This window comes from Mastigoproctus giganteus, chromosome 9 (assembly GCF_048544385.1).
Source record: "Mastigoproctus giganteus isolate SK-2022 chromosome 9, ASM4854438v1, whole genome shotgun sequence".
Lineage (NCBI taxonomy): Eukaryota > Metazoa > Arthropoda > Arachnida > Uropygi > Thelyphonidae > Mastigoproctus > Mastigoproctus giganteus.
The window spans coordinates 37,776,471-37,791,257 of NC_143583.1; the positions used below are offsets into that span (position 1 = coordinate 37,776,471).

The window sequence follows — 14,787 nt, forward strand, 5'->3', positions numbered from 1 at the left end:
TTGCCTTTTAGTAATGTGATCTATAAATGGAAGTGGACTGGTGCTGAAGTTGTTAAAAAATTACCCTGGACAACCTCCAAAGCAGATGGAACATGAGATGAGAGCTCTGCAAAGCATAGTCTGGTTGGCAGGGTTATTATTGACAGTAATGGCAGTGTGCTACTGCAACAGGATCTAGATAATTTGGGCAGATGGGCTAAGAAGTGGCAACTGAAGTTTAACCTTGACAAATGCAAAGTACTGCATATGGGTAGAAGTAACCCCAGAGAAATGTACCAACTGTGTGGTACTACACTTAAGGTGGTAGAAAATGAAAAAGACCTGGGAGTAATTGTGCAGTCAGATATGAAGTTTTCTGAGCAATGCAGACGGGCTGCCAGGGCAGGTCATGGGGTTTTGTCAATGATATATAGGAATTTTGCTAGCAGGGAAAAGGAGGTGATTGTCCCTCTGTATAAGGCAGTGGTCAGGCCACGCTTTGAGTACTGCGTACAGGCCTCATTTTAGGAAGGATGTAGATTTGCTTGAGCGTGTACAGTGAAGGGCAACAAGATTGATGAAGGGAATGAAGGGATCCTCTTACCAAGAGAGGCTTAAGTTCTGCAAATTGCAGTGGCTGGAGACTAGGCACCTGTGCAGTGATCTGATTGAGGTGTATAAGGCCTTGAATGGGTTGAGCACGCTGAATTCTGATAGGATCCTTCCACTTGTTCAGATTACGAACCTAAGGGGGCATAAATTCAAATTAAGAAAAGACAGAGGTAGAATAGATGTGCGGAAATTTGCCTTTAGCCAGCGGGTGGTTAATTGCTGGAACAAACTTCCATCTGTCGTTGTGGAAGTTGATAGGTTGAATAAATTTAAGGAGGAACTGGACAGGCATTTGGGAAGGAATAGTGTGTTTTTTTTTTTTTTTTTTTGCTGATGGTGCATAGCTCATACACTTGCTTTCTTGCATCACATGCTACTACTACCTCAGGTCGATGTTACCACGGCACATACAATTGAGACACATTTCAGCACTAGTACAGTGTGCAAGAGGTTACTGATATGGTTTACCAAGTTTGTGCAGCTGTCCACAAGCTGCTAATCACCCCAACTAATGTCGGATGCTATCTAGCTTAGTTGTAAGGCCTCCCATTCTTGGATCATAGACTATTGGAAAGCTGAACTGTGGAGTGGCAGGTCATGTTATATGGCCTTCAGTCTGACAGTTATTATTATTATATTGCCTTTATATTATTTCTCCCCGATTGGGGATTCCACCGCGTGATGGGTATAACTACCACAACACAGGGTGGATTTTGCTATGTCTGGTGTTACTGTTGGTTGAGGAACTCTGACGATCCTATAGGTGTTCAGGATTGCAACTTTCTGGAGTTCCTTGTTGGTGTTTGTTGGGAGACCTATTGCTGCTAGGCTGTTATATCGGGCCTTTGGCACCATACTGGTGGATGACACTGTGATCAGGATGGTTGTTACTTGTTGCTTATGCCACATCTTTTTGATCTCCCATCTTATTATTATGTATATTTTGAATAAGTTTGTATGTTATATGAAAAAACTTTTCTTAACCACAGCTAAATGTGAAATTAAAGCATGAGTTTCTTTGTCTGAAATGATTAGTGTATTCAGAATTGTTATGTTTATATATATATATTTACTTTTAATTTCTTTCCAGTTGTACCTAGGTATTGTATTAGCAGCAGTAGTTATTATCACTGGTTGTTTCTCATATTATCAGGAAGCTCGAAGCTCAAAAATTATGGAGTCTTTCAAAAATATGGTGCCTCAGGTATTATCTGTTTCTCTTTTTTTTTTTTCCTTTTTTTTTTTTGATGGTTTTTATATATTTTTTAAATTAGTGTTCCACTTTCTGTTCTCAACAGTCATTGTAATGATTCCTTACTTACATGTAAGTAATGAATTATTGCAATGCAATTAACTACATACAGCCTGTTGGTCAACAGGCAATAAAAATAACATAGACACATTGATAGATATTAATCAATTCTACAATGCAACACATTATGGTTAATTAGTAACCTACCAATATTATAGTCCTATATGGCTGTAGTGTATATGTCAACTCAGTAATTTAAATCAAAATTTGAACATATTTCGTGTGTTGGTTTTTTCAGTCATGAAAGATCTTTCTCTTCCACATAATGTTGAGTACTTGTCTTTTGGTCTTCAGCAAGAGCAGAAAGTTCTCTTCATGATTGAAATGAACACAGGAAAGTATGACAAATTTTATTTTATACCAGTATATAGTTGTTTACTATATTGTATTTTTTTTTTTTTTTTTTTGGCTGGTGCAGCATAAGCCTCAGGCTTCCTTGCACCATACGGCAATTAATAATAATTTCTTTTTTATGTAAGCAGTGGGTATTACTAGTGAGAAATCATGCAAAGGAGCAAGCTTATAGAGGATCAGCCAAAAAAAACCTATCGACCTCTTCTATACATTCAATCTAACAAGTTCTAATTCTACCTTAAATTTGTTCAAACTACCACTTCCACAACACCAGATAGAAGTGTGTTCCACCAATCATTTGCTCTCTGGCTCAAAGCATATTTTTTAATTATTTATTTTTTAAATTTAAATTTGTTCCATTATGTGTGTTGTCTGAGAAAGAGCAAGGATGCCTCGGTGTTTGGTTTATTCAATCCATTTAAAGCCAAAAACATCAGGGCTCTTTGCGGGTGCCTAGTTTCTTAGTGCTTCAATATGCAGAACTGAAGTTTTCTTGGTAAGAGCACCACATCAAAATACATTGTCTGCATTACATCATCACTTTCTCTGTTTGCCAATAATGTTTATTGTATAAATAGTGCATTGTGAAAGTGCAGCTTTTTGCTTGCATTGTCAAATGCACTATTGGTACAAGATTAGATACATGGATACTCAGCTCTGTATACAATATTTTACTGATACAGGTATAGATTTTTGAGATGAGAATATATTTATAGTTACATAGTTTATGTAATATTTCTTTCAAATCTCAAATGAACTTAGTTTTTCTCTCTCTCTCTCTCTCTCTCTCTCTCTCTCTCTCTCTCTCTCTCTCTCTCTCTATATATATATATATATATATATATATATATATATATATATATAGAGAGATAGCAATGATATATATATATATATATCATTGCTATCTGTCTATCTTCATGTTGCATCAGACATATGCTTTTGAGCTCCTCTCTTTTTGCCGTTTGTCTGCGAGAATCCCGGTCAAGACTTGTATTGTTCGATTCCTCTTCAAGAAAGCTTTCGATTAGTAATAATTTTGTTTGTATAGGTTTAGCGGAGTTTTAGCTAGGTTAGATTTTAATTTTCAACTTTTAGCCATGGAAGGCTGGCTGTTCCTGTAACGGCTTATTCCACCCTCCCTTACCCACTCCTAGTAATTGCCACCAGCTATGGCCAGCAAAGGACAAACTACAGCAATGGAAACTACAGCCACTGCCAGCAATGACCTTACACCGGATGCCACACCCTTCGGCAACAGGAGGATATCTCAAGGTCCAAAAGGTCAGTAGCTGTTAATACTTACGCTAATGCTGTGTCTAACGGATTATACTTGCCACCTGCAAAAATTCTGCTCTTGCCACACACAATAGCATATAGGCTGTCAAACAATTCTCCAACAAATGAAACATTTTCTTTGATACCAAGGAAAATACCCCTTTAGAGCAGTACCTTACAGTGATCGCGGAGAAAGTATCACCAAAAAATATCACTCACGCCTCCCACGTAGCGGGAACTGTGCAGGTGTATTTCAGCCACCCTTCATGGGCACAATCTATCCTGCAAAATGGAATAGACATCGGTCTTCATCACCTGGAAGTAGTACCAATTGCCTTAGCACCAACAAAAGTTATGCTATCAAACGTCCCACCTGAGATTCCTCATTAATTTCTCAGAGGAATTTTATCCAAATACGGATCTGTTACCAGGAAAATACACACGCTCTCTGCAGCAACCACAAAACTGGAATTTTCGCATATAAAAAGGTTTCACAGGTAAGCACTTATGCACCTTGCATGAAGAGGGCCATATCAGAAAAAACTGTCTGCACATCTTTGACTCTTCTGCAAGCAATACCACAATTTTAGGCAGCACCAACCAGAGCTAGGTCAGATCCACAAAGCGAACTGACTGTCGGAGACAATGGGGATACAGAGAAAACTATCTAACAGTGTGAAATGCTACCCACACCAAACACGTCAGAAAAAGAAAATTCAGAGACCACAGGAGACCAGGACGGATCCCTTTCAGAAGACCCACCATCCGAAACAAGAGGGTTTTCTCGGAATCAACCCACAAAGCAGTCCACATGCAAAGTCATAAAACACAAGAAGACAACGTACATGCTGGCAGGAAAAGAACCAACCGCTAACAAAAACAACAGGATGGATGAAAATAAATACAGAACACCACAGAAGTCAGACGGTCAGATCCTAAATAAGTCTATCATGCTGTCAAGTATGGAAATAAATAAGCCGGTAGAAAACCACCCACGACTCAAATGAAGAAGAATTTGAAGTTCTGGGGGCCGAAGAACAAGCATGATTCAGATGCTTCAGAGGACGGCACCTCCGTAGCCAGGTGGGAAGGAGCAGCAGTGCGTAGCACACACTTCTTGATTAGACCGGGATTCGAGCCCGTCACCACCAAATACGGAGGATGCGAAAGGTCAGGGAATGAGCACTGCATATCCCAGAGCAATATGGCCTTAGTTGCTAATGCTCCTATAAACCAAATAACAACAACAACAGCTTCAGAGCACGAGGAAATTGATTTTCCCTGCATTAAAGGCCCTTTAACTGTGGAAAAATTATGTTCTTTTTTATGGGAAGTACGCAGCTCCCCACAGAAGCTGGTGACAGCTCTGAAGTTCACCACTAACGTACCAGAACTCATCTCACAACTTAAGGATCTGCATTCTAAACTAAGGCGCCTCCGTAGCCAGGTGGGAAGGAGCAGCAGTGCGCAGCACATGCTTCTTGATTAGACCGGGGTTCGAGCCCGTCACCACCAAATACGGAGGATGCGGAGAGGTCAAGGAATGACCACTGCATATCCTGGAGCAATATGGCCTTAGTTGCTAATGCTCCTAAAAACCAACCAACCAAACAAGCATTCTAAACTAAAAGGAAAAAAGGACAGGGCAGATGTGAATAGATCCAAGCGTCTGTACTACTTGATTGATGGGCCGGAACAACAATATCATCAATCTGGATGCTAATTGCTCTCAAAACTTGCAAAACCTTTACCTTTTATTCCTGTAGATTATGAGGACATTTAACATGTTTTCACTTAATGCAAGAGGATGTGCCTCTGCGTTGCATAATAAGCTGGCCCTTGACCAGGTCCAATGGCATCATGTCATCCTACTCTTCCTGCAAGAAACAAATATTAAAACAGATAAAAGGCCATCTTTGAAATGGGCAGATTGGCCATATGTATTCCATCATTCTCCTACCCAACAACATCATGGAGCAAAAGTGAGTATCGGCCTTCATCATAAGTCTGCATGTAAGCTCAATGTGATAGCAGAGATCGCTAGCTATGCAATTTATGCCATCCTGGATACACCCCAAAAGAAAATCTTGCATATTTTTAACATCTACATGCTATTCAAATAGCCAACTTGATACAGAGCTCTCTCTCTCTCTCTCTCTCTCTCTCTCTCTCTCTCTCTCTCTCTCTCTCTCTCTCTCTCTCTCTCTCTCTCGCAGACCTTGGTAAACAACAATGAACTGGTCGATACATTTAGACCTGGAGATCAGCAAATACAGCATCTGGAAGACTTCCTTACCAAGTCCAACTGGACAGATACTACATCCCAAAACACACAGTCTCCCTGGTCAGAAGCATTCAAAAGTGGAGGTGCTTATTGGATGTTCAACAATAGCCTTCAAGACGGGGAATATATCTCTAAGCTACAAAACCTGATATCCCAATCCAAAGACAGATTGGAGCCCATGAACACAGAGTGGCCTCTAGATTTAAGTCAACTGAAATCATTCTCACAAATCTACAGCCATCAGAAGAGTGACCAAAAGTGTATTAACCTCTATCAACTTGAGCAAAGACCGAAGCATCTCCCACTTGACAGTCAGGCCCCATCAGTCAACACTACAAGCAATACAAACCCGCTTCGAACACTGAAAAAGGCACCCTACTGAGATCTAGACACACCCACATAAATCTATCTGATGCTCTGACCAAACACTTTTTCTCATTGGAATGCAGATGTCATGAAGCAACCACCACCATTGCAATTCAGCTGAAAGATGGAAACATTACTGAACACCTGGAGGAAATCTTCTCTGAAGTAACTAGATTCTATCAAGAAACATACAGTTCCCAAGAAATATACATCTCTTCAAAGGCAACCGAGGAAATCCTTTCAGGACTCAAAAAAATCCCTCCAACGGTCTAACACAGTATAGAGAAACCAGTCACCCTACAAGAACTTACAGCAATATGCAAAGCACTTCCCCAAAAACAAAACTCCAGGTCTGGATGGACTGACTTCTGAATTCTTCCGAACCTTCTGGGATCAATCAGAGTGCTACTGTTAAGAATGCTTGAAGAAGCACAATCCTACATCTACCAAATTTTGTCACTAACTCTGTTGCATGACTGATATTCAAGAAAAGAGATTGCACAAATCTCCCAAACTGATGCCCAATATCCTTAATGAACGCAGATTGCAAAATTATTTCCAAAACCATCTTCAATAGATGAAATCCACTCTTTCTGATGTCATCGATCACCAACAAACATACTCAGTACCTGGAAGATCAATACACGACGATCTTCTTCTGCTCCGTGACTTCTTCTCCACTGCAAACAGTCAACGTGAATTCCTAGTGCTAAATTAGCCTTGACCAGGAAAAGGCATTTGACTGAGTTAAACACTGCTATCTACTTGAAATCCTGAAAGCATTTGGATACGGACCCTACATCATTCATACAATCTATTTACTATACAAGGATACCAAATTCTGCTTGAAAGTGAATAACCAGCTCACCTGCAACATTCCTTACTCCAGAGGGATAAAACATGGGGGTATAACATGGCTGCCCCACTCTCTGGGCATCAATTGCCATTGAACCTTTTCCTCAATAAAATTGCCACCAGTCTACAATCCCGAACACTGCTACCAGAACCTCACCTAAAATAACCCACTCAGCATACGCAGATGACATCACAATTATTATATACCATGAGAGTGAATTTGAAGACATCCAAAAGGCTCACAACCTCTACACTCAAACATCAGGAGCAAAACTTAACCACAGTAAGACCAGTGGCCTTTGGGCCGGTAACTGGAAAACCAGAACCAACTCCCCCCCCCCCATTCAATGCACATGGTCCAGCAAGGGACAGAAATAGCTAGGTGTGTCCAGCAAGGGACAGAAATATCTCGGCAATACCCTTGTTTTCTCACAGAAGAACTGGCCCGAATTGCCTTACTTTGTTGAGTCATTTCAACAAAGTACTTGGAAAATGGAGAAGTGTATACATTATATCTTCACTGAGAGGGAGAGTGCTTGTAGCCAACCAGATGGCGGCAAGCATTCTCTGGCACACCTTAAAAGTTCTTAAAAGAACACCTTAAAAGTCATGCCACACAGCCACCGATTTTCCCATCATCCACTTGCCAAGTTCTCCACACACCACAAGCCACCATCTAACTTTCAGTGGAACCTTCTGTACAGTACTAAATGTTCCAAATCTGATGCTGATATCCAGTGGACACTGGCACAACATCCTTCCTACCCCAGTCAAGCTGCAAAGTTTCAGATTACTTGCCTCAAACTACTGCCTCTTCTAAGCCACTTCGGGTAACCTGGAACACACGTACCTGGCATGCCCTGTGAATGACAAACTGATGGAGTATGCATCAGAAGCTGCGAGGCTTGCCTGCAACCACGCCCGCACTCTGGAGGATTACTGGTACCTGCTTCACTCTGAGTAGACAAAATGCACCGCTTGTAACTTCTTATTCATTTCTGCGAAGGTCATCATTTACAACTTTTACTTGAAGCACACAAGAAGCAGGGATGAGGTGTCCCCTATCAGTGCAACATCTCAAGTGGAGCCTGCGGAGGAAGTTGCAGAGCAGACTTCTACTTGAATCCGTAAAAGACCCGAATGACCTTAACAGTGAATGGAACAGCGGCAAGCACCATTGCTGAAGAGTCCAACTTCAATGTGTGGCTTTTAGAATGATACTGATCCGATGCCAAGAAACTGTCTTAATTCCCAAAATGTAAATGGCAATTTTTTTTTTTTGATTTTTTTTAAAATTTTTTTTTTAATTTTTCTCTTTGTGCATGGAATGTAAATTGATTTTGTTGAAAATGTAAAAAATAAAATTTAAAAAATCATTACGGACTCGACGACTTTTAAAAGCATATTCATTTAATGCTGTGGTTAGCACACAACATACAAAACTGGTTTATGAACGCATACTTGTATTAACATAATGCACAATAAATAACATGTGAACTAACATACCACAGGAACCAATACATGATGACAAAGTCACTAATAATAATTTTTCTTATGGTTAATAATAATTAATAAAACTTTTTTTTTATGCATCTAGACATTAACAATTGTGAAGAATCATCCCCCACACCCCAGGCCATTGCATTACTCAGAACAAGTTTTGTGTGTAATTGCTTAGTGTGGCTATCCATTATATTTAACCTGATAATTCAATACAAGTCATGTAATGGTGCTGATAATATCCCAAAATGAAAACCTTTTAATGTTGCTTTGCAGTGGTGGTGTGTATGTGTGTGTGTGTGTGTTGTTCTCCTCGCCTTGTGTTTTTTTTTTTTTTTTTTTTTTTAATCAGTGAAATTATATTTAAAGGAAAACATACTTCTCAGACAACAGATCTATGTTGTCAGAGAACTATTGTATGCAGTCATTTGTAGATAACATTTGTATCAGAAGTATATATATTTTTTGCAATACTTGTTCTGTTTATCTTTAAACCTTGTAATTAGAGAACAGTAATCAACAGTGTTTTACAGTATTTGTGGTTAGTATTAATAAATTAATACTTTCAAAAGTATTCCTTGTTTTTCCAAGTTTTCTTAATTTTAGTAATTTAAAATTTCTTTGGGCATTTAGTATGCTACGGTAATTCGAGATGGTCAGAAACTTACATTGCCTGCTGAAGATGTTGTAGTGGGAGATATTGTTGAAGTAAAAGGTGGTGATAGGATCCCAGCAGATATTAGAGTGACCTCTTCTCAAAGCTGCAAGGTAGACAACTCATCTCTGACTGGAGAATCTGAGCCTCAGACTAGGTCTCCAGAATTAACAAATGAAAATCCACTGGAAACTAGAAACTTGGCTTTTTTTTCAACAAATTGTGTTGAAGGTAAAAGTGAATTTTCATTTAGATATTATAAGTGTATTAATTGAGAGGGCTTAATAAATTTAGCTTAGTTCATCAGTTTACCAGTAGTAGTGCTCATAAATTGCTTATTTATATGATTTTTAGGTGTGTTCATATCTATTTGCATAAGCTCCCATTTTCTTCATGTCGATCCTTTTGTCTGTCCATATGTGACAACCTTGGTTCCAGGGTTACATAATTGGAATCCAGTGTGTGTGTGTGTGTGTGTGTGTGTGTGTGCGGCCGTGCACCGTGATCCATGGAAACTCAGAAAGGGGAATCCTAGTGGTTGAGGGGACCCAGCCTTAATACATTACTTCAGCCCCTGCTTCGACAAGATGGGAGGTCCCCGGATCGCCCTGACTGGGATCATTCAGTGGATGGTTCTTATTGCTAGGGTCAACTGCATTCCAATAAGTCCTCCCAGGATCAAGGCTTATTGGAAATGTGGATATGGTGTTCCTAAGCGAACTTGGCATCCAATTCGTGTATGCAGTACCTGCAGTGGGCGTTCCCTCATAGGGCTCCGTGGAGGGTGAGATTCTTAGGGCATCAGAAATTTTTATCTTACTGATATGAGTAATTTAAATCCTAATTCTTGTGGGGCCCCCAACTAGGCCCCTACCTAACTGGTTGGAAGATACTGATAATCCCAATTCAAAAAGGCCCAGAACTGAGGATAGACCACCATCTGTGACACTGCTTTTCCTCATTCTCCATTCCACCAGAGAGCAGGCACTCGGGAAAATGTAACCCTTTTGTCCAGAAAGGATTAAAAGGGTTGACAGATCTCCAAAATCTGTCAAAAGGACATTTTAGTTGAGGCTGCAAGACAAAAACATGTGCAGAAACATCTGAAAGCCACATCGTTAGGGGGAATACCCATCATTGTTACCCCTCATAAAACCCTGGATTCTTCATGTGGTGTCATATCAGAGTGGGACCTTCTTCACGTTTCTGAAGAGATCTGCTCTGAATTGAGAGACCAAGGAGTGACTGCTGTCAAAATAATATCGATGCAGAAGGATGGGAATCTCGTCCCTACCCGAGTTTTCATCCTAACGTTCAAACACCCCATGGCCTCAAAGTTCCATAAAGGCAGGCCATTTAAACTGCCCAGTGAGAATTTATATTCCGAACCCACTGAGGTGTTTCTAAAGCCAAAAGTACTGTCACTCTCAAACAGCTTGTCTGGTTCACCTGCCTGTGCTCACTGTGGTACTAAAGACCACGAGAGCAAGGAATGTTTAGCTTCTAAGCCAAGTTGTACTAACTACCAAGGAGAACACCCTGCATACTCTCAAGCATGCCAGAGTTGGAAGGATGAAAAACAAATCCAAAAACTAAAAACAGAGTTGAACATCTATCAGGAGGCCAGAAAATGCATTCAACCAATAAATAGCACCAACCCTCATACGCCCAGAAAGCTTCTGGGGAAAAAAAAATACCATCAGCACTCAGACTGGTATGACTATTCCACAAAGGGAGTTGTTTACTCCCATTACATGCTATTTATTAAGTTCCCAAAAGCCCACCCAAAAATCAGTCAGCTGCCACTCCTATATCTGTACTTCCTAGTGCTCCACCACTTCCAAAACACAGTGCTAAAGAAACTCCAAATAAATTGGAACAGTCACCTATAATCCAAGGAATAATGGATGTAGAAGATAAGGAGGTACAGTATAAGTGTCCTGGAACTCTTTGCGAAAGAATACAATATGGATACAGGCCAACACCTAGTCTTTCCAAAGAGAGGTAAATCCAGGAATGAGAAAACTAAGCCCTCAGCCCTTTGGAAGCCACCAGACAGACTCAAGAAATCTAAATAATGGGTATATTTAAATTTCTACAATGGAATTGCCATGGATTCTGTAGAAATAGTGATGACATCAAGGCTCTCCTGAGTAAGCATGAGCCAACTTGTTTTTGCTCACAGGAGACGTATTTAAAAACAAATGGGGACCCTTACTTATGTAACTGTTCAGTTATTCGCAAAGATAGAGCTGTAGATGGACCTGCCCATGGAGGAGTTGCTATTCTTGTGGGTACCCCCCCCCCTTTCAAGCTTTACCACTAACCTAGAGGCCGTAGCAGTTTGTCTTACAGTGTGGTTCCTCTTAACTGTTTGCTCCATCTATTTGCCACCTGGGAATGACATTCCCCAGGCAGATTATAATCTCGTTAAGCAATTACCACACCATATTCTAATATTAGAAGTTTCAACGGACTTAATACTCTGTGGGGTAGTTCTAACATCAATAGAAGAAGTTGGATTATTGAGCAATTGCTTGAAAACAATGAACTGGCCCTTCTAAATGTGGGATCTAACACCTTTTTCCACACAACTATCTGTACATTTTACTGCCATTGATCTTTCCATCTGCCTCTGTGTACATGGGAGTTGAAGAAAACCTTTATGGTAGTGATCACTTCCCCGTGCTATCCACCATTTCTAATGGGAGCAAGTGCCACCAGTCGAGGATACCACATTGGAAAATCAATCATGCTGATTGGAATGCCTTTAGACCTCTGACCGACTGTAGTGGTATGTTCAATACCACTACAGTCGACCGGGGGCCAATTAATGAGGCAGTAAAGCACATCACAAAGTACCATCCAGGCAGCGGCAGTTGCAATCCAAGGACATCGTTCCGGTTTCCACGTTTTCCAAAACCATGGTGGAATGGAGAATGCACAGCAGCTAGAAAGGCTCAAAACAAAGCATGGGGAATATTTCGTCGTTATCCCACCACAGATAATTTAATAGCATTCAAATGTTCACGTACATAAGATGTCTTATATACGAGCACAGAACGAATCTTGAATCCACTTCACATCTTCCATTAACCAGGCTTCATCACCTAAGCTTGTGCGTGATAAAGTCTGGAAAATGAAGGGCAGATACACATCACACACTTCATTGATCCTGGAGCATAATGGATGTGCAGTTGCAGACCCAACTGCAATTGCAAACACTCTAGGGGAGATATTTGCTGAAGTGTTGTCTGCCAGAACATCTTATCCCCCTGAGTTTCTGGCTCTTAAACAAAATGCTGAAAAGCAATATTTGAAGAAGTCATCAAATATCTGCGAAGAATACAATTAACCCATTCACAGAATGGGAAATGAAAGCTTCATTAAAACTATCCCAGGCGAGTGCCATCGGGGCAGACAATATCCATTATGAGATGATTAAACATCTTTCATCTGAATCCATGGATCAGTTGCTCTGTTTGTACAACAAAGTCTATCTTCAAGATGAATTTCCAGACTCCTGGCATAAGGCTTGCCTTTCTGAAGTCAGGAAAGGATCCAAAATTTCTGAATAATTACCGTCTGATTGCTCTGACAAGCTGCATGTGCAAGAACTTGGAAAGGATGGTGAATGCCCTTCATATGTGGTATTTAAAAGCAAATGGTCTCCTTTCCAAAGGAACAGGTCACATCAACACTCAACCATCTTAATAGACTGGAAGCGTCGATCCGAGGTGCTTTAGTCAAACGTGAGCACCTGGTGTATATTTTCTGTGATATGGAAAAAGCGTATGACATGGCTTGAAGATTTGGAATTTTAAAGGATATCCATGATCTGGGTCTTAGGGGCCATCTACCCCTTTTTGTAAAAATTTTTTTAATGAACAGTTCATTCCAAGTTCGTGTAGGTTCTGTTCTCTCTTGATATTTTTGTCAAGAGAAGGAAGTCCCGCAAAGGTCAGTCCTGAGTGTTACGCTTTTTGCCATCAAAGTTAATTCTATTGCTGAACAACTTCCTCCAGCTGTTAACAGTGCCCTCTTTGTTGATGACTTTACTCTCTTCTGTCAAACATAAGACAATTGCAGCATGCTGTTGATCATATCAAATCTTGGGCAGTGGCTAATGGTTTCAGGTTCTTGCCTCAGAAGACTCTGCATGCACTTTTGTTGCATATGGAACCTTCATCCTGAACCGGAACTCAAGCTCAGACAAAACATCATTCCAGTAGCACCCGAGACAAAGTTCTTGGGACTCGTATTCGATAGGAAGTTGACATTTTTAACACATATCCGTCAACTGCAGACAAAGTGCACGAGGGGATTGAATCTCCTACGTACTATCTCCTTCAATAGCTAGGGTGCAGGCTGCTGCGCGCATTATAGCCTTAGTTGCTAATGCGCCAATAAAAACCAAACAAGCAGACTGCTGCACTTTACTCGGTCTTTACCGTGCACTTGTCCGATCTGAATTAGACTATGGGTCCCAGGTGTACACATCGGCTAGAAACAGCATACAATGATGGCTAGACCCAGTTCACCACCAAGCCATCTGTATTGCTACTAGGGCATTCAGAACTTCCCCTGTCCAGAGTTTATATGTCGAAGCAGGTGAACCGCTACTGTCCTTGCAATGAAAGCAGTTGTCACTAAACTATACTTCTAATTTGAAATCCCTCTCAGCCCTACGTGGACATCCATTTTCGAGCCACGATGGGAAACTCTTTATAACACTCTTCAGACTATCAGTCATCCCTTTGGTATTAGTAATGGCTGCATGGTGCAAGAAAGCCTATGGCTTATGCTGCACCAGCCAAAAAAAACCCCGAATAAAAAAAAAAAGGAAAAAATAAAATAATAATAATAATTAATAAAAGAAAAGGAAATTAAACCTATCATCCTATGCGCTTCCCTCACCTGAAGGTACTATCCAGATGACCTTTGAATTTCCCCAAACTGTCAGCCTCTACCACCCATGTAGGAAACTTATTCCAGTAATTTATAACTTGCTGGCTAAAATAAAACTTCCTGCAGTCCAATCTAAACATTTCCCCCCGCAACTTGAATTTATGTCCCCTAGTTCTAGCATCAGTATCCTTGTCCAAGAGCTGTTCAGAGAGCTTGGCATTACAGTAGACAATGTTGCTCAGTCACCAAGGCAACTACTTCCACCCTGGCATGCTCACCTACCATCATACGACTTTCCTATCAAAAATTGGGGTAAGGCCATCACCCCATCATCTGTTTACCAACAACTCTATGCTGCCCACAGTGCCCAGTACTCTAACTTCTTGCGTGTCTTTACTGATGGCTCGAAGTCAGAGCCATCTGTCAGATCTGCTGCCATCTTCCCAGATCACTATATCTGGGAAGATTTGCAATGAATGCAGCATGTATACAGCTGAGTTGTATGCTGTACAATTAGCCTTGGACCACATTGAAACTCACAAGTACCAAAGGTTTATGGTGTATACTGACTAAGTATTCTGCAGGCTTTATCAGGAACGAGGTATAACCCCCATCCATTCCTGGCCCGGATCCAGCAGACATTACATTGTCTTTCTGAACGTTCTTTTGACCTTCATTTCTGCTGAA

General features: G+C 40.7%; 1 protein-coding gene across 1 annotated transcript in view; it reads left to right on the top strand.

The window, feature by feature from the left end:
* Positions 1-14,787, top strand: part of LOC150080152 (sodium/potassium-transporting ATPase subunit alpha-like) — a 379,958-nt gene that overhangs the window by 112,255 nt on the left and 252,916 nt on the right. The window contains exons 5-6 of the mRNA XM_090380992.1: positions 1,682-1,795; positions 9,171-9,423. Of these exons, the coding sequence (XP_090237118.1) occupies positions 1,682-1,795; positions 9,171-9,423 (367 nt within the window). The remainder of the gene's footprint in view (positions 1-1,681; positions 1,796-9,170; positions 9,424-14,787) is intronic.